A 25,741-nucleotide genomic window follows, 5' to 3' on the forward strand; every position below is an offset into this window, starting at 1 on the left:
TAATTGTGATATAGACTGCTGTGTCTTTACATGACTATTTGAAGCAGAAAATGTAATGATGTGACAATTCTGTAGCATTATGTAATCTTCATTCTCTCTTTCCCTCTGTTGAGTTAAGCAATCCTTAGGCTAAGAAGGATAAACTAATTTCATCTTGGTGATAATGTCAGATTATAGTATTTTTTCTATATTTATAATCACTAGAAAGGAAACTGAAATAGGGGACTGAGCAAAGGAAGGAGTGTGAGTGTTCAGAAAAACTACAGAATATTTTAAGTAAGAAAAGCAATACATACCTTGTTTACAGAAGATGGATATTTTTTTCTCAAAGAAGAAGTAAAAGCTTGGCATAACAGCAACTTTAAGATGCTCCCAAAAATGTTTTAGCAATAGTGCTGCACAATTACTATTTGTAGGATTTAACTATTTTTACTCACAACAATTGATACATACATCTGAACTTCAAAAGCTGAGTTCAGCATCAGCTAGTGCAGTTTAGGCATTCCCAGGAGTAATATGCTAACACATTCATTCATTTCCCCCGACTTCTACCCAGTGGCAGTTTTGTATCCACATTAAATGGAAGCTGAATTTAGCTTAAACTCATGTGCTTTAACTCATACTACAAATGCAGCAAAAATCCTCAGCCATTCTGCTACAGCATCAGACCGTCACCATCAGACAAGACTGAGGGGTGTTGCTTCTACCCCATGATCTAATCTTAGTAAATGGTGAGAAAGACCATTCTTGTTACAAAGATTTTATAGAACCAAAAAAGCATATACATTAATAATATTAAAAATTCCTAAACGATAACTTTAAATGCATCGGGATTAAATGTAAATCTCTTTTCCAATTATCATAATTAATCGTTTTCTGGCTATTAGTCTGAGTACTATTGATATGAATGATTAGTGTAAGAAAAGTCATTTATCTTCTGTCCTTTGACCCAAGGTTACATTATTCCTAACAAACTCTATTAGCTGTATTTAAATCATATTGAACATATTTTATATATATTTGCCTAAATAATAAATTATAATCTTAAATTCTCATCCATTGTGATACTTGTCTTTTTCATTTTTTTTCCTCCGAGATAAGAGCAAATAATGTTGCATTTAAACAACAGCTCAGTAATGTTGTATCACTGACCAAATGATTTATGTTGACTTTGGACCAATAAACATTGCCCAAAAATATGGTCGTTTACTGTCAAAATGAACTCATAATATCAAATGACTTTTATGAATCCTCAAAATTTTCCACAGCAGATCAGTATCATCACAACACAGTAGCTGTCTCTACTAGTGAGCAAAACTTATGTAAGATAAAATAAAATCTGAGAATCAAGAACTGTCTTAAAAGTATAAAAATAAATACTGAACAAGTGTTTTGTATCAAACATTTATGCAAAGATAAATAATTTTGTTACACTGTAAAATTGTTGATTCAATTTACAGTACATCAACTAAGTTACAATGCAGGAAAGATTAAAGGAAACAAGCAGCGTTTACTACAAAGAATCTTAAAACTGACATACATTATAGATATTTCTCCATAAAAACTTCAAATGCACTGTTCTTTTCATTGATTACTACTAGCTGACTTATGTCTCTTAGCAAAATAAACACTTATCCTTTATTTAGCATGGCATATTTTGTTACTGAATTAATAATCAAACATCATATATATAAAAAAAAGATCCAAACATTTGCCTCAAGGGGGAGCTTACAGTTCATCTTGTTGATCCTTTGCAATTTTCAAGCCATTCCAAGCTAATGTTCTGAGGTGACACTATAATACAGCTTGTCTGCAAAAATGTTAAATTTTGCTTCATTTTCAGTCATTAAATCATTATACCTCCATGCTGCTGTCCTTTCTAGGTGTCTTTGAAATCCATAGTGTCGACTGGTTTGGACTGGTTTTTGTTCTTCCTTTACTGAAAAATAAAATATAAAGTGTTTTCAGCACACATGTTCCTCGGTAGCCCTGATTCAGGTTTGTGATCAGATCTGGATGTTTCATTCCTCCTTGAAAGTCATCTTTATTACTTACATAGTAGAGATTTCCCTTCTACAAAGAGGTCACGCCCATGGTGCACTGAGAATATCACCACAGTGGTCAATCAAGGTAAGCAACGGTTATCAAAGACCACAGTGTTTAGGAGAGTTCCTCCAAAGAACTGAAATTATTTTCAGTTCACAGACATCCATACCTACTCATATTGAGCAGTTGATTCCAGAGATGGATGTGGACTATTTGACTTGACTGCATGCTTTCCTCACCACAGACAGTACTATGAGGAGGATGGTGATGCCTGCCCTGGAGCATGTGTCCAACATGCCCAGGCTGCAGCCCACCCACCCAGGAGATCTACCGCAACCCTGCCCATGCTCATCCTGGAGCTGCATCCGTGTGTCTGTGATGCAGGTCTGACCTGTGCAGGTCAGCTAGGAAGTTTCTTCCCTCCAGCACTTGACCTCAATTCTAATGAAATAATGAGATATGAGTCAGACTTCTAGTGATGAATGTCTCTACTAGAAAGCTTCCTTAAGACTAGTTTTCACTCAAAATTTGTGTATTTTTTTTAATAAAGAAGATAAAGACACTTCCAGAAACACTTGTTCTGCAACACTGTAAAATTTTCAGTCTCAAGTATGAACGAGAAGTCCTGAGTTGCCCTTTAAACTGAAGCCTATCTTTCCCCATGACTAATGTCTTGGTCTTGGCTAGTACTACTACCACAGTGCACCCCCTTTCCCCACTTAGATGGCAGATGACACTACACTGTAGTCTAATGTAAAGATCAGGCACTTAATGAGTCACTGCAGCTGCATTTCAATCAAAAGGTTTTCGACTCTGGCCAGAATAATATCCACTTTGCTATTTTTTTTGCAATTTAATAAAAAACAAAAGGAGCAGTAATCTTTTTGCTACTACATACTTCTGTCATTTGGAAGCCTGGGAGTGAAGAACCCCGCAGTCCTATATATTCAGATATAAGTAAGTTTAATTGAGCAACGTGAGTGGGTTTAAGCTGATTTAAAATGTACTTTGAGGGAGCAGATTGTGTAGTAATTTTTAGTCCCTCCAGACTTACCTCTGAAGTCCTACAAAGTAATGCATTATGTACCTGAGCCCATTGAAGTAATTAAAAAGACTCACATTGAATTCAGTGGACTTTAGATCAGGCAACAATGCTATAAACAAAGCAATTTCAATAGATCAAACAGTTCCAATATTCTTTCTGTAAGAAAGAGATTCACTAATGCCTTCCAAATTAATATAGGTAAAATTAGGCATATTTTGAAAATTGTAATGAAATGCCTTGAATAAAGAGTCTTTCCCTCAGAGCAAGAAACAATTTCTAAATACCTTGGATCAGAACTTTAGCTGTCACCAAATGAACATATCTTCAGCTAACTTATGCTGATTTTTACCAGGTATACATTAGTTCAGAAAATAGGTTTTAGTTAGAAAGGTAATGAAGTGCCATAAGTAGCTGGAGGATATTACTGTTTTTACTACGAAATATATCATAGAAACTGAGAAATATACCAGGTTGGAATTTAAACTTTCTGCAAGGCATTCAGATGATAATGGAGATGGATCTTTGAAGCAGTTTCTCCTTGCTTCCCTGGAAGAAATGAAAGGGAGACCATCTAAGCATGAATGAGCTGATCATTTCTACTAGCTATGAGGAAGGTGTTTTGCCTTACTACTACCCTTTAAAGAGCCCACGCCAGGCAAAATTAGTCATGACCTTTCAAGCTAGGCATGTCCTGGTTGCCCATGGATTGTGGCTTTCAGAGGAAAGGTCACGGTGTTGTGGCAGCCTAAAAAAAGAATGAGAAGTCAAGTTCATTTGGAAAGTTGGAAATCCCTCCTTCCCCAGCAGGATAGAATACCTTCTCTAAAGCTTTGCAGTGGCCAGCTGACCAATGAAAGTGGTTGCTTCTTTCTTTAGATTTGCATTTTGCCCCAAAATTATGCATTTGTGAGGAACAAAAGAACAAAAGTGATTGGCAAAATATTTGGTGTATACAGATGAAAATAAAGGGGAATTTATTTATTTATTTATGTACTTATTAGAACTAAAATCTTTGTTTTGGCAGATAAAAAAAAATATTTCATGAAAAAAATTACATTTTATCTTCTTTCAAAGAAGTTTTAAAAAATGAACATTCTGAAAGTAAACAGACAAAACAAGCTATTTTGGTTCATTTTCTTCTGTTTTTTGTTGTTGTTGGATTTTTTTTTATATATATATCAGTTCATCTACCAAATCAATTAGCCAAACAGAAAATGTAAAATTATCCAAGCTGATTTCCAGTATCTGTCATGCATAGATATGAATTATTGTCATGCACAGATTAATTATTTCAGGATGAACTGCTATAGCAAAGGCCTGATCTAAGCCCACTGAAGTCAACACTGCTAATGCTATTGATTTCAGTGGGCTATGAATCCCATTTTGTCACCAACACTATTTGAGAGCTGAACTGATCCTTACTTCAGCCTCAAAAACCTTGATTTTTGGGGGAGAAAAAAACCGCCAGAAGAGTTATTAAAGAATACGCCATTGTACTTACCAAGAGATCCAGGTCCTCTGTATCGTGTTTCAGATTTAGATTTAAATAAGTACTGTTGTTATACATAGGATTCCTTTATTACTGTTTTTGCTTTTGAGTTTCCATCCTTTTATCCAAACCACTGTGTAGTCCACTGGGACTACAAACTTTTATAAGTATGAATTTGCCTACTGTAACTGAGGTTGAAAGTGCTTTATATATATATATATATGAAAGAGCATGACATTAGGACACAATTTATTTTCTAATGCAGGTCTTAGAGTATATTTTCTCTGTGTTCACTCCTCTCCCATATAACTCAGGAGCATCATGAACACCACGGTGTATGCAGATATACACCTGAGCAGACTGACATATAAAGTGTTCTCTCACTTACAATAATGATTTTAAATATTTGCAGAAAATTAAAGATGAAAAGCCACAAAGATGGAAAATAATGGCTTAAAGCAAGGACAAATACTTTTCTAATTTCTTAAGAATCACGATCTTCTTATTAGTAGTCTCATTCTTTCAAGACAGATAAGAGAGCTTCTCAAATTATTACTGTTGTTTTATTTTTTTATTTTACCAAAACAGTTTTAGCCATAAACAAGTTAACTTTTTTTTTCCTGAGGTGCATAACATGAGAACACTCACAAATGAAAAATGGTCCCAGAAGTTTCAGAAAGATTAGTCCAGGGAGAAGGAAAAAAAAAAAAAGAAAAAAAGAAAAAAAAAAGCTTCTTGTATGCTATCTCAATAGTGTATTTCAAGAAAAGTAAAATGAAAAAAAAACTTTAAAGCATAAACTGAAACATATACCCTTTCATAGGCTAAAGTTCCTCTTACTTGTATAGTAGCACAACTGTTTGACATTGTATCTATCTAAGAACATATAAGAAGTAATAAGAAATTGCAAGGCCTGTGGCTCAAAACACTTTGCTTTTTGTTTTCAAAAGGCTATAGCCATCTTTCTTTTATGGGATGAGCACTTAAACAGAGATAACCAGCTACTGGCCTCACATATTCACATATTCATCCTTGAAGCAAGCTGCCATTTGGTCAAAGTGGTGAGTCCTCTGCCAGTAAATACCTCCATGCCACAGACCAGATGCTGTAGAGGTGGCAATCATGTTGGAAGAGGTGAAGTAAAAATGCTGATGTGGCTCAGCATATCAAACAGTCAAAAATAGCTTTTTCAGAAGCGGGTAAATCTAATGACAAATATACTTTGAGACCTAGAACTGTTATAGAAGCTAAGGAGTAACAGTAAGAGATGAAAATATGCATACTTGGCAACAGGTGTAAACAGTCTTTTAGGATGAATAGCTTGCCAATGGAAATACGAATTCTGCACTATAAAAGCAGTTCAGATCAATAGTTTACCTTTTATGAAGCATCTGGAAACAGCAAGTCCCAAAAGCCACCAATATCAACAGCAGTAGTGGTATAGTGGGTATTACAACATATATTAGGTTTGGAATTATACCTACAAAACAAATGTTTCTCATTAATGCTTTCATATTGAAATATTCTTGACCATGTTAATACAGGAATCTAGAGTAAAATAAGAGACATACATTAGCTTAAATAACATTTCTGCCTACCTTCTATAAGGAATAACTAGTCACTGCCTAGAATAGCTGACTGCGCTTAGTTTCCAGAGAGGATTAAAATGTTTTTCCTTTATTATATGCCCATGTTTTATAGTAGTATGCATTTAAAATAAAAATTGCAGAGATTATTTCCTGTCCATCATCTTTTTTTAAAAAATATATATATTTTCACTAGCAAGCATATGTGTGCATTTCCAGATACTGCACCTGCTTGGCTGTTAGATTTTAGTACAGCAGTTTTAGGATATTGAGTCTTCTCATGCTTCATGAAACTCGTTAATACCGATTTCAAAATATTAATCAGTGTACCTGTTCCTCTGGCATTACAAACAACAGTGAGAACATGAGTTAGGAAAATTTCTCAAAATCAGCCAGCTGGGGTGGAAAAGGTGTGACAACTTTGCATAATCCAGTGCTGGAATACTACAGGATTCTGAGTGAAGTAAGGAAAACCTCAGAGATGTAAAGGATCAAGGTGTTAGCTATCGCAGCTTAGAAGGAGATATCCCATAGCTGGGTAATCACTGGGAAAATTTTGTGCCTTAATAGAGATCAACCAAGCTCACAGAAGCATTGTACAAATTTCAAGGATCAACACAACACCACAGATCTGGAACGAAGTGTGAGGAAACACAGGTAATATTTTGTCTCCACAGTTACAATAACAAAAAACAAATAGACAAGCAAAAAAGGACCAATTCAAACTGTGGAAATGTTACTCAAGAGCATTATTGTTTCAGAGCATTTCCTGGGCCAATAGATAGCACTGACAAAAATGAAAACAGTTCCTAATTAATATAACCAAGTCTACTGCTAATATTTTTACCAGAACACTGAATTCTTATGAATACATTACCTGTTTCAGTAGCAATAACATGATAGTGATCTTCTGGCTTGTTTGCATCATAAGGATTGGCAGCTGGCACTGTTGGAAATACACCTGAAAAAGATATTAGAAAAGATATTTTAGGAAAACAGTAAGTACAAAATATGGCAGCTATTTTGTTAAATAACCAGTAATTACATTTGGAAGAATGAAAATTTTCATGTTCATATAAATGAACACTGTTCCTTCAATGAAGTAAATATGTCAGTGTTACTTATTGCAAAACTGGAATTACATCTGGAACAGTATTCTGAACTATAACCATACATCTGTAACTATTGTATACTCTCTATAGGATTAATTTCTTATTTATTCCAGTACTAATCTCTGACTGTTTTTCCAATTTATGCATTTTTTGGGTTCTTACAAATTATCCTTACAATTATGTATTTACCATTGCAACTCAATTAGTGTTTCAAAATAGCTTACCGTACTCTAGCTCTGCTCTGTCTCCTAATTCTTTTTCCAAGACATTATCTGTTAAATCAATAGTTGAACAATAAAAAATGAGTATAATAAAACAGATTGTTTCTACATTAGTTTGCATGCAGTACCACAGAAATACACAAGTCAATTATGTCATTTGGTTTGGTTTTGGAAGAGGCAGCCCTAAAATACACACAATCAGCAGTGAATTACAATATACCAGACAGTAAAGAAGTAAAATTACCAGAAGAGGAATGACAGCATTGTACTTCCTATAATGCATAATAAATTGGACAAATAATTCATATCCAAGCCATATAGTAGAGGCTTGCAAGTTTACCTGGGGCCACTGCTATAGTTAAAAGATTAAAAGATGACAGAAGGATTCGCCCTCTTATTGCAGGGATGCCCACAGATGTGGAATTGTTGGAATACCATTCCTTTAGCATAAGATTATAAAAATGCCATAGTTGTTTTAAACTGCAGTTTACAAGTGTACTGATAAATGCAGAAGGCAGAAATGAGAGAGAGCCTACTAGAACAAAAGCAATTGTTTCATCTACTCTACCAAAAGCTGGCTGTATTTGGTCATGACCTAAGGAAAACACCACAATACCACAAAACTGAGTTGCTGGCTCTAGACAGTAGGAGAAGAGATGAGCTTTTAATTTGATTGCATATTCAAAGCTCTAGGAGCTGGTCAGGAACTAAATGTGGTTGCAATTGCCAACCTATAATTAAGTTTAAGATGCTGAAATGATCAATATGATTTAAAGCCAGACAAAACATTGCAACACTAAATATTGTCAAGGGAGGTACTATAAAAAGAACTTAAAGCAAAATAGAAATAAATACCAGAAACAAGTGGTTGCTTGCGTAAGACTGCATAATCATGCACAGCACTGAATTAACCACTGATACAAGTAGACTCAACTCTTATTATTGCTACCTACAGTTCTCAGTTTTGGCATATGAGGGTACTGTACACCACATACTCAAAACAGAGGAAAAAAATACTGCTGGTAAAATGGGTGTATTACAAATAACTAAAGCTATTACAGTAATTTGGAGAGAAAAAAAGTCTTTTGTATGTCTCACTAGGTTTTAGATAGCAAATGTAATCTTCCTTTATGATACTTTCTTTAGGTAGTGAAAGAAATGTCATATACTTATTTATATGCATTTAAACATCCACTTTTCTGGTGAATAGTCTGCTTTACTAAAGAGCACAATTCCAAATGCTTCGAAAAGCAAGTAGCTACAATTCAGCAGTGCTGCATTTAGCTGAAAACCAATGTCAATCTTAACATATGTTGTTTTCCTTATTGATGTGACATTCCTTATTATACACTAATAATGCACTTCTATCTGGTAAAAGAAATATAGAGTTGTTTTCACTGTTGCTGTTATCACTATTTTTTTTGCCAATCCCTTCCAAAAAAACTTTTGATGGTGAAAGCAATGGGAATTAATAATTCTGTATTGGATCACTACTGTAATGGGTAAATAGCTCATTATTACAGAATAATTATTTCACTTACCTTTGCAGAGGTATAAAATACATGTGATATGAGGCCTTTTTTTTCAAACATATTTTCCAAAATGAAAATGTGAAATTATGTCGCAATATTAATAACTTAAAACTTTTATTCTTGCATTTCAAAATAACTGTGATAAGTCATAACAAGTATTGGTAGTTGTATAGGTAATTGCCCTATATGGCATGTGTGACCAAGATCTGCATGAGACTGAGCTGGCCAATGATATTTTGGGGGGAGACATGTTTGGACATATCAACCCTTACAATTATTATTCGGTATTTGCTGGATAGATATCCTTCTCATATCTCTCACCCACTGTCTAGAATCTCATTAAGACACTAGAGTAAGAGTAAGGAAGTTGCCTAAACAACAAAACTAGAAGAAGAAATATCTTGGATCTTTACCAATAGATGCGCCTCTAACAGAGGGATTGTGTTCATTGCTAGATCATGAATACAGAGATAGCAGGTAGGAAACTCCTCAGACTTAGACAGCTCAAATGGCTGCTAAGAGTAGGATTTCATATACATTCTGATTCTGTTCAGCCAAACTTGTGATAAGTCTACTTTTCAAAAACTCTTTGAAAATATTTGCATAATCTTGCAGAAAAATATGTTTTTCATTCACTGTAAATACTACCAAAAGTAGAAGCAGTAACAGACTCCACTTGAAGTTTGCCTTTCATGTCCTTTTTCTGTTTGCACAAAATTCTAGCTTATAGTTATGTTTCCTTACTGGCATATGCAGAATCTATGTCATGTCTGGAAGTACAGCCAAATTGCATAAGATCTGGATTTTTCTGTCACCATCTGAGCTAGCATACATCTGCTTTTCATATGCAGATATGTACGTGTACAAATGCAGAATTTTCTTTAAGCCAAAACTTCTAGACAGCTGTTACACATAAGTTCAAATAAATTGTCAAAGATGCGAAATTGCAAGGACACAACACAGTCTGCAGTATGCCTTGGTCATCCTTCTTGATAAGGAACAGGGGAAGTGATATACAGCTACTTATAGTGCTTTGGGGAGTCTACAGTAATCAGTGAATAAGTTAAATCAAAATTAAACTGAGAATACATAGGAATGAAACTAATTGTGAAAATTTTCTTTATTATAAGGCCTCAGTTTAATGGAGAAAAATACTGGACACAGATAAATAAGTACAACTTTCATTAGATTTCATGTATTACATCTCCCATTAATGTTCAGGTGTTCACTCACTAAAATAACCACTACAATATGCAGGTGTGATAGCGCGGCGCCAAAGTATCTACAGGCTCCCTCACAAAACTAACAGCATTACTTTTCTAACATTTTCCCACATTTCCCATATGAAATGTGACTTCAGTTCCACCTACCTGGGCCATACTTGCAGATAAAATTGTGCTTCATGTTGCATCTATCATCATTCCATTGATAAAGATATGGCCCTCCCAGACCAGGGTTTGCAGTTGGCTGATGATACATCACAACACAGGCTTCACTTCCACAGGAAGGCTCATCTGTATACCAATTCCTAGCCATGCCCATAAAAACATTCAAATATTAAAGATTAAAGATTTATCAAAACATCTAGGAAAGCAACTTATATGCATGACAAGATGTCAACTTCAGTGGCCTCATTCTCTTTCAAAGTAAACTGCATTTTCCACAACTCCCCTAGGAAATTTAGGCTTGAGGGCCTAGGCTCTAAATCTCTGGTTCTTAAAAAATTCTGAACAACCAAAGCACCTCTGCAGAAGTCATCTCTGACATTCTGTTACCCGACTTCTTTCTTATTTGACCCTTATCGGTCCCTTCATACTCTGAGCTCTGTTAGCTGCTACTATTCTAGCCTAAGACTTTTCAAAAGATGGGGTAGAAACAAAAGCATTATGAATTAGTTTCCTTGTTGTCTGGCCTTCTGATCTGAGGTGGCCAGAATCTTGCAGAATTTGTCTGTCTGCTTCCACATCATGCCCTACTCTGTTTGGGGGAAAAGACCTCTGAAATCAAAGGCAAACTTAGGAGATGAGAGTAAGGAGAGTAAGGAGAATCGCAGAGTGAAACCACATCATGTCACCTATCTACAGCTTCACATGCAAAATCCTGACTGCCAGCTGCAGAATTTTAGAAGTTATGATATCAATTTCATAGGCTTTTATTGCTTGATTATAAAAATTTGGGTTGCTAAGCTTTACACTCTATTTCTCAGCGAGCGATTTCACAGACTTACCTGAATGATGAAATGCTTCCATCAGCCCATTTGTAAAGGTCAGGGCAAGCAGTTGTGGCTAGTTCGTCACCACTTCTCCACAACCCAATCCAGAAATCACCATCAGAAATCCCAGAGCCTGATTTAGTGAGGTTTTGTAACATGTTTTCTATTAGCTGCTGTTCAGCTTCACTTTCCAAGCTCAGTAAAGCCCCACCATCAATTTCACAAGCTTGGCGAGCCTCCTGAAAGCCCACACGCCTTGACAAGTCCTGGAAATATGCTATCTTGTAACATGAATTTTTGAAGTCCCCATAGCACACCTTCTGACCTGAAAAATACAAGTATGAAAGTATTTAGAGTATGTTAATGAATATCACAACTGAAAAAAATATAACACAGCATAAATACAGTGGTACAGAACTTTTCATCCTACCTGAAAAGACTGATAATGATAGAGATAACACTACTAAAACCTTAGTTTGAATTTGCTAAGGTTTGCAAATATCATACAGTTCACAGAATTGAGGGCTTCTTTTCCAAGGTCTGTAAAATTCTCCAAAACACTGAAGACTCCCACTGACTTATGGAAAAAATGATCTCTACTTAATGACTATACCATTGGACCCCTTTGTTAAAGGCAGGACTTAGTATGGAAAACATCCTTCAAACATTTTGTACTAGTGGAAACTACTTCTGCTAGACAACCAGCAAAAATATACTTGACTGATCAGGACAAAGGGTTTCAATTTCTTGACTTTTAGTGGCAAGGAGAAGTCTGCAGTTCCTTCAGTCTGCTGTTTGACAATGAGAGGAGTATTCACACCACACTCAAAGCTAAGTGAATTCACTCATCTACTGATCTCCATTATGTTTGTGGGGAAGAGGGCACGAGGGCTGCAGAGAAAGAGTTCTAAAAATATATATGGAAATAAACTAACCATCCCTTTGAAAAGATCATTTTTTTCAGTATGCAATTTTATCATTATGTCAGTTTATTTTGCTAATTAAGAAATACTGAAAAATACGTAAGCAATAAGAACAACACTATGTAGACCAGGTATAAGCCAACAAATTCTATCCTTTTACAGCTTGTAAACTTGAAATTTCAAAAGGATGATATTTTACTGGATCATAAACCACTGTCATGTAAATAACCCTTTGGCTTTACCTTTGAACAGATTTTATCCTATCTTACCGACTAAAAAAAAAAACTGTAACACATTTTCACTCATAAACATCAACATCATTCTACAGCTTAAATTCTACATTTGCCAGTCTTTTTCTATACACAAAAAATAAACAATAGTGAAAAATAAAGCCTAGAAGACTCAGTGAAATTCATTCTTCTTGCTTTAGAGCTACTTCATATTTAGTGACACATGCTTCTTCTGTGGCAAGCTGCTGTTTGGAAATACATTGCCAAACGGTATGTGCTTTTTGTGACCAGCTAGAAGGCTTACATCTTTAAACCATAAGCTCTGCTGTACATCAGTTCCACACTGAAACTGCATCAGTGTCTCAGGTCTGCTCCATCACTCACACCAAGCTAAGAAAAACAAGTAGGAAATGTATGGAGCTGGGAGAAGGACAGGTGCTGGTGGGGGCAGCTCTGCAGCAGCTCTAGAGATGCTATGCAGCCCCAAACATACCCTCATTTTGTGAAACCCAATAACAACAGCTAGCCACACTATGCACTTGAAGCAGGAAGGCACCTTGGAGCTTTCCAGAGCATAAAAGCAAAGGCCCAATCTGCACCCAAAGGTTTTAACTCAAATTCTTTTAGAAATGTGTGAAGATCCTTATATTCTTTTCAAATCATTTTCAATTTGATTTGAATCAATTTTGAGGCTACCATTATTACATATATTTGTGTAGGGTTAAGTAATTTGGTATACAAAGGTACACTTATGCAATTAATTCATTTTTAATAATTTTAAAAACTAACAATTAAGTTACTTCTGTTTTATTTGTTACCCTCTACATCTGCAGCAAAAGAAGTTTCCTCCTTACAGTCTGAGAGCTCATCCTACAACATAACCTCAAGGCAAAATAGAGAAAATGGCAAGAAACTAAGAAATATTTGAGATGAAGACCCATCCCGTATGAAAGAAATGTCTGATGGAGAGTAGTAAGCTTTATCTAAAAAGATATTAATATTTTTTCCTTCAGTTAATTCAGTTCCTTCTGTTTGGGCACTGACCTACTCTGGATTTTTCCTTTCTTCTTCCAAAAGAGACTTTTATCATCTTATCTACTACAGCCGTAGTCACTTTTATGTGTTAATAGCAATCTGGGATTGTGTATTAATAGCTAGAAAAATCAGTTGACATTTTAGTGCTCTCCTTAGAGCATACTGAGATGTCAAGTCTTCAGGCTTAATTTTTAACAGCTTTGTCTCCCTGCTAATTTATGAACTACAAAGCAGAAACAATTTGCCAGTAAAAAATGACAGAAAGAACCACATATTGCATGGCAGACAAAATATGTATGAAAACATCAACTATAAGCTATTTTTCCTTTTTCTAACATCTTTACAACATACAACAATCTACTGTTAATTCAAAAGTATCATTTGCTATTTCTACTTTAAGAAGTTTAATTCCGATTTCCCTACCTTCCTACTTTGCTATGAAGTGTAATTTCCATTAATCCTTGACCCAACTTTCCTCACCTAAACAGAGGAGCTCAGACCTTGTCAGATGGTGGCAGAAGCACATGCATTTGGCCTGGTATCATGAACCCACATTACCTTTTCATCAACAGCAGAGCCCTGGAAAGCAAAATTGCTTTCTTGCTTGTGAGGTAATAGTGCTGTATTTTCTTTTCTTTCTCCTTCTCCTGAACATATCAAGCATACCTCTGGCCCTGTTCCTTCAGTCTTGGCAGTTTCAATTGCCTATAATGCAAAGAAACCTGACTGTCTGAAATTGCCTCTCTTCCACTCTCTCACTTTCCCATTTCCCAGAAGAAAGCAGATGTACAGAGTTGCCCTAAAAGTGCTAGTCACCTTCTTCCTCTCTACGGAGCAGTTTTTATTCTTGAGTGTCACACAACAGCTCCACAATATAATATTTTGATGACAGCAATAAAACAAAAAGTAGCTTTTAGTTCAAATACTTGATACTTCATTAAAACATTTCTACATATATTAGTTTTGTGAGGGAAAAAAAACTTCTTTAAGAGAATGAGAAACAACCAAACAAATATTCAGCTGATATTTCAGTTAATTAGTTCCCATTATGTTCTCATAATGATGCATCATTAAACAGAAATAATAGGTTCCGTTAGGTCTGCCATGACAGATAAATTATACCAAAATATCACTGAGAAAACAAAGTTAACGACAGACGACCGAGCTCTAAGACTCATCCCCTAAGTGGTCCTAACTGTGCCCATGGGATGTACGAAGTTTGTCTGCCTAAAGCATGCAGCTTGAATTTTTGGAGATCTCAGGAGCTGGCAGAAGAGATGCTCTCCTCTAGTGAATCCTGTCCCCCTTCCTTTCAAACCTCAGTAACAGACCTACAGTCCAGGGCCCACTCCAGCCCACTACATTAGCATCCACCTAGGAGATTTGCAGGGAACACCAGCTGTGCAGGTTTGTTTTCTCTTCTCAGAAACTATGCACACACATAAAGCTGGCTGTAGCAAAGTCCATTATACTTTCATCCTGTGACACCTAAATAATGAATTCAGCAGAAAACTCAACAGATGAACAGAAGAATGTGGAATATTTAACACTGGCCAGAGTCCCACAGGTCAGAAGGAGACAGATGGAGATCTCTGAAAACAAAGTAAGAAAATAAAGACACAGACTGAAGTGAAAATGATTGTGCATTTAAGAAGCAATAATATGAAAGAGGCAAGCGCAAGACAGAAGTATCTTCATAAACTGAGTAAAATATTCTACTAGATATGCATTATCTATTTGCCTTTTGCCTTATAAAAACTAGGCTTTGGACTTGAGATTGTGGATTGATCTCATTGGCAATGTAACTAGTGTTCTAGGCACAACTTGGTATCACCTACCCTTGTTTCACAGAGGCAAAGTACCAGTAATGCATTTTAGAATGTGGTCAGCAAGTAGATAAAAGGTAATACAACTTTCTAATCACATTTTAATCCAAATCTAATGCATTATATGTTAGCTAACCTCTATATCATCCAGTCAGATTTTGATTGGGTTCAGGTGTTGGTCATGCTGTGATATATTATGTTACGCTGTTGATGTCATATTTGTGTCCATCCAGTTTACTGAATTTAATATGTATTCTTGATGAATCATATTACTTTTTTCCTTGAATTATTACTGTGATAAGATTTCATAATTGTATTCTGCCTCTCTTTATGATAAAAAGTACATCTGCAATCTTCTCCTCCGAGGTCTGTAATACTGAAGACATGTTGTTCTCCAATTTAGTCATAATATTCAATTCACAATCATTGCCCTGACATGCCCCTGGCAAATCTAAGGAGTTCAGTGTGCTACCAAGTTTGCCATTTAAATACAAACTGGTACACAGTTCATTACACCAGCCAGTATCTGTGTTACTACATTCACAGGTAACTCTTCCACACCTTAGAAGGGTAGGTAAAAAAGTATCTATTAAAAGTACCTACAAGTCTTCAGAAAGAAGAGCTATTCATTATTGATCCATACTGAATTCATCGTTGATTCATATTGATTCTGGCTCAAGGTTTATAGTTAAAGGTCATAATGGCATTTCTGTAACATTTTTTTTGTGCGTCTATGTGTGTATTTTATGTATAAAAAAGTCCTTTATCAAAGATTCAAGGGCTTAGGTAAGTACTTAGAGGTCACATTTGTCTAAGTAAATGCTTACACTTCACAGAAGAGCAACCATCCCAAAACTCTGAGAGGCAAAGAGAAAGCATGTAAGTCAAAGCATATCAGAAAGTCTGGGGTCCTTTTAGGAAAAAGAATTAGCACCTCTCCCAGCAATGAAGATATTTTCTATGGGACACACCACTAATTCCTTAGCGTACAGACCATTTCAAAAGTGGCTTAATAGAGTCTGGCTTCAGCCACCTGTAATGCATTCATTGGAGAAATCATTTAATAGCTAGAGGTTTTACAACACTTTTCAGAATGAAGTCCCTTTCCTGATAAAATTCTTAGGCATTAGCATATTTAAGGTGATAAAAGACAAAGAAATCTTGGTTCTCTCTCAGAGTCTGCACAACCTTGCTTTAGTTATTGATCATCTAGTATCATAAGGAACAGCAAAAATGATCTGATAGAGATCCTCAGGTACCAGAAAAATAGATATCTCTAGCATTAATGTAATTCTTACACAGAAAGAATACAGGGGAATATGGAAGTTTTATTAAATAAAGAAAGAAATCAAAGTAAAAAACTGTGCAGCATTGACCATACATAGAAATTTTATACAGTTACACAGAATATGTAGCTACACAAGAAGCCATTTGTCCAATTCAGGTAAATATTTTCATTTTCACTTTTGGCATAGGAATTTGTCAAGAATTTAAGTTCATCTATTGCTGAAATTAAGCTTTCATGTGTAATGCCAGCCCTTATTTATGTTACAGTGTTGTCAAATGCTTTTGGGGACAGGGAGTTGCTTTGCTCATTTTTGAAGAGCAGCTATTTCAGCTAACCTGTGATGCTATAGTTATACAAAGCACAGCTACCAAAAAGGAGATATTTTGATTTATAAAGTGTCATTGGGTAGCGCAAATTTGATTATTAACACTTTATTTACCTCTGATCCCTTCACTTATACGTGCCTATTCCATGGATTTTACCATCTGGTTGAATATGACTATGATTCAAAAGCAATCTGACTGATTTCCTGCCTATTGAAGCAGCAAGGTAACTAGTCAGTAAAATAGAGAGTTAAAAGTATGCACATATGAATGCTAATATTCATCTAAATTGGTTACTATTATGATGTTCATTAAAGCAAAGTAATTCTATCCTCAGAATTAGCACTGCTATGGTTCTCAGGAAGATGGAAGCAAAAGCTTTTTGTTCTGCTTATGAGTAATTTTTTCATTATGCTGAATGAAATCCTGGAGGGATTTGCATTCCCCAGAGCAGAAACCAAGTGTGCCTTGAGTTTCAGAGTCAGAGAAGTGATGCTTCAAACATTGGTCTGTTCTTGATATGCTGGAAAGTGGAACACCTGCACTCATGAAAGGCTGTCTCTTCCCCTAAGCATTGATAAGTCTATTCAATCATTCCACATAAAATATACACACAGATTTTTTTTTTTTTTATAATTGCTTCACAGCACAGGCTGCAGGAATCTCAGGTCATTGCCAAGAAGTAGCTTGATATGTAAATCTCATTAAAAGCTAATCAACATTTCAGCAGCCATGATTACCATTGCAGGAAAACATACCATTACAATAATGTGAATCAATACAAGGTAAGGGTTTCCCTCCCCCAGACTATGAAATTAATATTCATTTTTACGAAACAAAACAGACTTAATCACCCCCTTGAATGATATGTCGTTGTCAGAAAACTAAATCTATATAGTATTTTCCTGATTAGTTTTTCTGTTTAAACCATTTAAAACCATGACAGCTTGCCATTTTAAGGGAAATATGCCTATTTTTGACATAAGTTCGGTTTCATATGATCAGCATTTCACAAGCGTAAAGCCCAAAGAGTCTATAAAAGTCACTGTCATAATTGTTTTCTTATTTCTGATCATATGAACTTTACAGGTATACAACATAGGGTTGACCACAGCAGGCAGTCTTTTGCCTGTGTAAATGGTAATACTGTGATGTCTTTGGGTTTCATTATCCAGACAAAAATGTCACAGACAACCCTATTAAAAGAATTACTAGCTGACATCTTTCCCCACATTGTGAAGGAACTGAGACTACATCACACCCATATTACTTTCCTTTTGTCTTTGAGGGGTCTAGAAGACTGTCACTGTGAGAAATACAGGGCCCTTAGCTTCACTGAGCATAAAGAAGATAATGCACTATAACTGAGCCCTGGCATCTACAGACATCAGCTGACTAAGCTAGCTCTTCACACAGAATATGCAGCTTCCTGATGGGTAAGAACTCATAAGGAGCAGAGGTTATGAATACATCTTGCACAAGAAGATGTTAATGCTTTGGTACCTCATTGTCTCTTACACAGACCAATGCTTATAATAAAAAAAAATAATAATTAAATAAAACAAGCCTGCAAAATTATCCTCAGTATAGCATCTCCACACTTTCAAGCAGAAACCAATGATTATATTAGTTCAATCTATTCTATCTATTGGTTCAATGCAACCTATTCAAAATAAGAGGGAATACGGTATGTTATCTACACATATAGTGCGTCTGCTATACTAGATGTGTAGATCTACTAGATCTAGTATCTACTCTGAGTTTACCCAAGACTTAATTGTATTACTGCTAGCAGCTTCAGCAGTGTGTTTTCATTTACTTGAAAAGACTTCATCTTTCTGAAGTTTGTTATATATTGGTAGCGTGCATATATGTATATATGTATATACATGCATTGTTTAATATATTGCAGCCTAAAGACAAGCCAAAAATGTTCTACTGTTTGATCTATTTTAAAGGAAAAGCATTAAGTACTAACACCAGAAAGCACTCTTACAAGACTACTAGCAATTTGAGTCTCTTCACCTACAGATTTCAGTGTGGCTGAAAAGATCAGATCATTTCCTAGACATGTTTAGGCAAATATAATATGCCTGTATAGTAATTTGTGGTTAACATTTTGTGAAAGCCCTTTAAAAAAAAACTGTAGGGTCTAAATAGCTTAAGCAACATGTGTGACAGCCTAGAGGAACAGGGAATACACCTATTCTCATATCCTCAACCAGAAGACATTTTTACACATAACTAATTTTACATACAGCAGTAATTTCACTTAACAGGAAATCTCAAAGGCATAAATATAAGTACTTCTGTGAATTTTTCATTATTCCTTGTTTTTTATTTTTGTCTCTAGAAACAAGTAGTTCATAAATCTTTAAATCATCGAAATACACTGAACATCCATCATTCAGAGCAAGTGTCATCTATTGCCTGTTATTGTTTCAGTGAACTGTGAACTCCATTTATCCTGGTGAGTGTATTTTCCTGGATCTGTTACCATGATATCTGTATCTGCCACAGATGCAAGTTTTATATATATGTATATGTGTGTGTGCGTGTGCATGTGCGTATGTATGTAAGTGAAAAAAGTCATATTCACTTTGTCATTTTATGGACCTAAAGCTCCCTAGGATGTAACACCTAACATACATCTCAATACAAGAATGCCATAGTTGCTATTTTTCCAGTAATTCCACAATGAAAAGAGAAGTAATAATAGATGAGCCATTGCTCATTCACCTTGCCCTCAACACAGTGGGAGAAAAAACAGTTTTCAGACGGGAATATAAGATACCTAGAGTAGGCTTCATCTCGTATAACTTTAGTCATTCATAATGTAGCTATATGTACCTGATCTGGCTCCCTTACTTCATTGTATAGGCAACTGGAAGCAATATCCATTATTTTCAATATCTACGTTAAGATCAAGTATACGTGTAAGAATACCTACAAAGTGAGCCTACAGTGATTAGCTGCATACTACAGCTACATTTACATTACAGTGGTGGGACTGGGGCTTTTGAAGCAACAGCCTAATCATTTCAGACCATTGGTGAGTACATGCTTTACTACTATACATTCTTATCTCTTTCCTGATCTGTGAGACATTTTTGACAAGAGAATGTCATTATAGAGAATCAGTCTTAAAATAAAATTACAAAATAGTGTAAGTTTACAGATACATTTATGAATTAAGGCATATTTTCTGCAGCAAAAACCCTACAATCCAGAAGTTTCTTCTTACAAGACCATACCTGAACACCACAGGAGAAGAAAAATCAAGGTGCAGAACAGGAGACCAACAATCAGGTGAGCCACTGTTTTGTACCTACATGCTACAGTTATCAAAGAGAGGAAATTCTATTCCTGGAAAGTGTAGTTGGCTCACCTGTGCCATGAGATCTTCTTTTTTTCTCATTCTCCAGCCTCTAAATAAAGCTATAAGGCAGCCAGCCTGCATGACTATCCCTCAGAGACAAGGCAGGCTTTATAGGGTTGATACAGGGCAATTGCCTCCAATACATAAGTCTGTTTTCTGAAACTGATTTCTACGCTGCTATGTTATTCATCTACCATAAAGTATCTCAGGTTATCAAAACTATGTTCTCATCTCATCTGAATCACAGCTGTTTGTCTAATATAGAATGTCCTTCCACAGGATATTAAGGCATTTCTTGTTTAGGAGATGGAAATATTTAGAAAAGATACTTAGGCATATATGCCCTAAAGCCATCATCTTGTTCCACTTAACCTAGATCATTAAGTAGTTCCCAGGAAGTCTTTGCTCAACATAGGTATCTAAAGGTGACTAAAAGAGTTGAAGGAGCTAAGTGTCCAACTTCCCTTGCAGTTTTCCAGGTAGGAAAAACAAAACAAAACAAACAAACAAACAATAAAAAAACCACTATATCTTTAGGGATTAAAGACCTATATTTAAACCAACCAAATAAAGGGGATCTTGTACCATTTGAGTGTCCATTTCAGTTAAAACCTTCCTTAGTATGAAACCAAATGCTGCCAACATAACTTCATGGCCTGGTCTTTTTACAACTGTCGTGTTCAATATACAACTGTTGCATATCTTTTCTAGACTATATCTGTAGCATTTTTCAAATTATACTGTTTCAACTTTGCTCAGGACTACAAATATATCAAATCATCCCTAAAAATAACAGTCCATGTTTCTGTAAAGTAAGTTAAGCTTTCATCTACCAAAAACACTCAAAGCCTGACAGGCCAAAATCAAGTGCAATAAGCAAACTAAACCAATGGAGCTTAATTAAATAGTGTCTTTTGAGACACAACTGAGAAGAGGTTTTTATTGTTGCTTTTCAATTCAATACCTGTGAAGGTTCATCTTTAGGTATCTTGTTTTACAATATTTTATGATCATCTCAGATCAGGTCATAAGCTACATGAATGAACATGTCTATATCCTGCAAGGCATATGAAATAAACGAACCTGCAATTTAAGAGCAACTTTTGTTGTTTCACAATCCAATAAATGTTTTTCCTCATTTTTAGTAAGTGCTTTTTTTTTATCAAAATAGACTCATACTGCTGGAAAATACTGTATCAGTATTTAATTTCCTCTAGATACCTTGCCATAGTGAAATGTAAAATTTAAAAAGCCATAGCAATACAGAGGGCCAGCAAACAGCTGTCATTAGGGTATAATGTTTATGATTAAGACATAGGTTGTTAAATGGCTAGTAATAAGATTAGCTTGCATCTTTCCTGCCCAATGGATACTTAAAGTAATTGCATCTTTGCAAACTGCATTATCATCACTTCATGTTCTTTATGATGTCATGTGGCAGCAAGGCAGACTCAGCAGTTTTTTCCTGACCCCACTTTGGGTGTTTTTTCTTCCCTTTAAGAATCAATTCTCTGGCAACTAGATATCCTGATACAGGAGACTGTGAAACGTCTCAGTCCACATTAAAAATTGCATTAAAAATTCATTTGTATTATTTCTATTTAACAACTCCCAAATTAAAGATGACTGAAAAATACCATCCAAGTGTGAAAAATCTGACACAGATAATATATTTGATTATATCCTTGATATATAACATTCCTGTAAGAGAAGAAATGAAAACCTCTCCCCTTAGTTAAAATAGTGGCATAATGAAAAAAAGAAGACATGCTCTTTCATGGCCTCCTGACACTATGATTAAAATTGTTACAATCGTGCAATTATTACTAAGATTACAATGTAAGAAGTCATTGGAAATCTTCTCACAAAATCTACTTATGAATTTCAACTGGCGCTCAGGCAACTCTGCTCAGGAACATGCTCTTTCTTAGGCACTGTATAGCTTATTTGGAAGGACAGTGGAAAGATTCCTACTCTCTAAACATTATGGTAACTGAAGCATAAATTAACACTTTTCCAGTATGCCACATGTCTGTTTGTATAAGATATAGGCTAATATGATTTGAAGTGTATGCCGGTTTAAGTCCACAAACTGTTGCTTCTTATATACAGATAAACTACATGAAAGCGAGCAGAAAGCACATGCTTTCAGTATTACTATTCCTTGTTTGAAAAAGTGCCAATATTATTACTACTCTCCATGAACATGTGGCAGGATAAGGGTGTGGTTCTTGCAAGAAATAGTGAGTCCCCCATCACTATTTCAGAAGATACTTGTGCTCTGCAGGCATAATAAATGTATTTGGCTATTATGACATAGTATTGATGCTCTTTGCCTAAGGCAGGTCAAGTATCTAATAATCCTTAATTAGTTTAATCTATAACTGGCTTAAAATCCCATCCTGTATTACATTAGCCAAGTATCAGCTGGCATAGCACAGCGACAAAAGAGAGCCATCCCATGCTTTGAAAAGCTTCACAGCAAAGTACAGCCTGTATACTTTCCAAAACCCAAAGTCTCACATGCATCTAAGACTAGTTCGACTAAGCAGTACATGTGCTTATACACTGTTCTTAGTTTAACGTTATGACAAACGTAGGCAGAATATTTCAGGATATACTTGAGCAGGTATGATTTTTTTTTCAAGGAGTACTAGTACTTAACTATTGTTTGCTGAAACAAACATTTTTGCATTTAAGATCAACAGCACACTTTAGTTCTACAAAAGAATGTGTTTCAAATAAGTTATCATTGTAATGGTCAGCAACTGTACCTGCAGGTGAATAGAAAAAAAAATCTTAAACCAACAACTAAGTGTGTTTGATACCAAAAAGAAAAACAAAATCCTATACAGAGATTGGCACACATCTTGCTAAGAGTGTCAATCTCTGTTTCAAGACAAGTGTAAGGATTTGCCTGCACATCCACACACATTCAAGAGCCTGTTAGCTTCAGCATGGCCCACAGGCCAGTCGGTAGCCTTTCCATTAAGCCCAGTAGCTTCTGAGCTTACCTTCTCGGGTGCCAGAAACTCACAGAAGGATTCTACGGCTCTTAAATTCAGCCTAAGCTCACATTTTAGTCTTGGATGATTTCTAGAGTGCTGTCTTCCTCCTGGTTTTGTGGCAGCCCTCAAGAGAATTGTGTGGGTACGCAGACAATAAAATACCAAAATATTGGCAGGAAACAATCTAAAATACTGCATAAGTTTAGCAACCTAGGTTTCTATCTCTGAGGATGTATAGCTGTTAAAGACACAGCTACAACAGCACATACTAAATGATGCCTCATTAAAACATGGACTTAGTTTTCATTGTGCACCACAGAGAAAACTCCACAACAGCTTGCCTTACATCCTCTTAAAATTAACGATAAATTTGAGTCTAATTTACTTTTTGTTATCATTCACCATCCTTTAACTATTAGATGTGTGCCTCGATAGCAGAACCAAGCATGCCTTAGCACCCAGTGAGACATGCTCCACACGATATAAAACTGGAGCGCTCAGCAATGCTATTCCTCACCTAGAGCACCATCCCACACACTAGGAGGAACAAAAGAGAGAGAAAGCACGTTACAAAGACTGTCCCCCCAAAAGTGGAGCTTCTCCTCTCCGTTACGCTGAGACTCTCTCCGAGACAAGGAAACTTCTCGCCGGCCACAGCGCAGCCGGGCCGCGGGCAGCGGCCGCCGAACCGCCCGCCCCGGCCCCACTCACCGCTGAGGACGCGCACGGCGAGCGCGCCCGGCGCGCACAGCGCGGCCGCGGCCGCCACCAGCGCCACGAGCCGCCCCGCGCACATGGCTGCGCCCGCTCCGCTGCCTGCTGCCCGCGGCTCCGCTCGGCTCGGTTCGGCCCGGCCCGCTTCGGCTTCGGCTCCGCTCGGCTCGCCTCGGCTCCGCTCAGTGCAGCGGGCAGCCGCGCACCTGGCCGCTCCCCGCGGCGCTGCTCATGCCCAACGGCGGCGAGGGGACGGACGGAGGGATGGACAGACGGATGGATGAACGGCTGGGTGGGTGGGTGGCTGGATGGAGAGATTGCTGGATGGACGGAGGGAAGGGTGCAGGGATGCCCGTGCGGAGCGGTGCGGAGCGTCTCGCCTTTCCTCCGCGGGGCTGCCGTGCCGGCGGCGGGCGGGCGAAACACACACACACACACACACGTATATATATATATATATACGCACATATAGCGGCGGGGCGGTGCCGGAGCCACCGCACGGCCCCGGGCGGGCGGCCGCCGCCGCCAGCAGCCCCCGCCCCGCTCCTGGCGCCGGTCCCGCCGTGGGGGGTGCCCCCAAAGCGGGTCCGGAGGCTCTTCGGGTCGAGCCGACACTCGTCAGAGCTGCGCATCCATTAGCGGCTATCTAGGGTTTTTTTTTTTTTTTTCTTCAATCTGTGTTTTCCCCCACAGAAATTAGTGCCTTTGCCAACTTAAAAATACAAATATATACACGTACAACATATTTTGTATAAATCCCTAACCTCCTTTTTCTCTGCCTTGTCACTCTTAAAATACACTGTGGTAACTCTTCTGGCCCTCTTCAACAGACTGCTAAAAAGAGGCTTGTGTTCTTTAGGGTTAAACACAGAGAGTTTGTAGATTTCCAAGGGAGCACATTCTTTCCATGTATCAGTCTTTTACTTGTGTGCTTGTGAATTGTTTGATTTTTAATGGGACAGATGGTTATAGCGTGTAAGTTTAAAGCACATCTTATATGCAAATTTTCCAGCAGTTTGCCAGACAACTCTTTCTCGGAACTCAGTTGGAGAGCGTGTATAAATTCACATTTGTAAGTCATTTTCCCTCTGGATGCTTACAACCAGGTTTGAAGTCAATATATCTCAGATTATTATGGATTTCTAAAACACTTGATGGACACCCGTGATTATAAAAAAAAAAAAAAATGCACATTAAGTTTATAAGCAGTAATGAAAAACCTCTAGAGGTCCCTTCCAGCTTTAAGCATTCTATGATTCTATGATTCTATGATTTGAAGCACTATAATGTTCTACTCATAACTTTTTTCAACTTTTTTCATTTCCTAATTACAAAAAGTTGTTTATTTATTTGACTGATAGAGGCTTTTCCCCATTAATTTTTGTCTTCCAAACCAATATTTTTTTCACACTTTTTTTTTTTTTCCCCAGTAAGTTGAGCACTGATCTAAAACTGGTCATACTGAACAACAGGTACTAAAATGGAGAATTTATGTGATCTCTCTCTGGTATCTGAAATTCTTCATGTGAGAAGGCTAGTGGTATTGAAGAAGGAGAAGAACATAAACAAAAAAGTATGATGAATACAAAGGGGATTATTAAAAATGTATGGCAACCAAAGCCCTACAGCTCTGTATGTTTGTAACTTACTCCAGCACTGTAAAAATGAGGGAGTTCAAGTCCCACTAAGTTACACACTGTCTTAGGTTATGTCCAAAGGGTGCTTAAAGTTTTCCAGAGTGCAGTAATCTCCTATTCTGTCAGGAATGACAA

At 36.7% G+C, this 25,741-nt stretch overlaps 1 protein-coding gene across 1 annotated transcript; it reads right to left on the reverse strand.

Annotated features, from left to right (window-relative positions):
• Positions 1–1,434: 1,434 nt before the first annotated feature.
• On the reverse strand, positions 1,435–24,051 carry CHODL (chondrolectin). Its single transcript, XM_088530625.1, has 8 exons — positions 23,869–24,051; positions 13,215–13,266; positions 11,259–11,568; positions 10,402–10,559; positions 7,503–7,550; positions 7,044–7,127; positions 5,958–6,060; positions 1,435–1,939 (listed from the first exon to the last, which is right to left on the reverse strand). The coding sequence occupies exons 1-8, from the start codon at positions 24,049–24,051 to the stop codon at positions 1,855–1,857; spliced, it is 1,023 nt and encodes a 340-aa protein (XP_088386751.1). The 3' UTR covers positions 1,435–1,854.
• Between the last annotated feature and the right edge of the window lie 1,690 nt (positions 24,052–25,741).

Source organism: Tinamus guttatus, unplaced genomic scaffold (assembly GCF_059628265.1).
Source record: "Tinamus guttatus ecotype Peru unplaced genomic scaffold, ASM5962826v1 Tinamus_guttatus_pri_ptg000384l, whole genome shotgun sequence".
Classification (NCBI taxonomy): Eukaryota; Metazoa; Chordata; class Aves; order Tinamiformes; family Tinamidae; genus Tinamus; species Tinamus guttatus.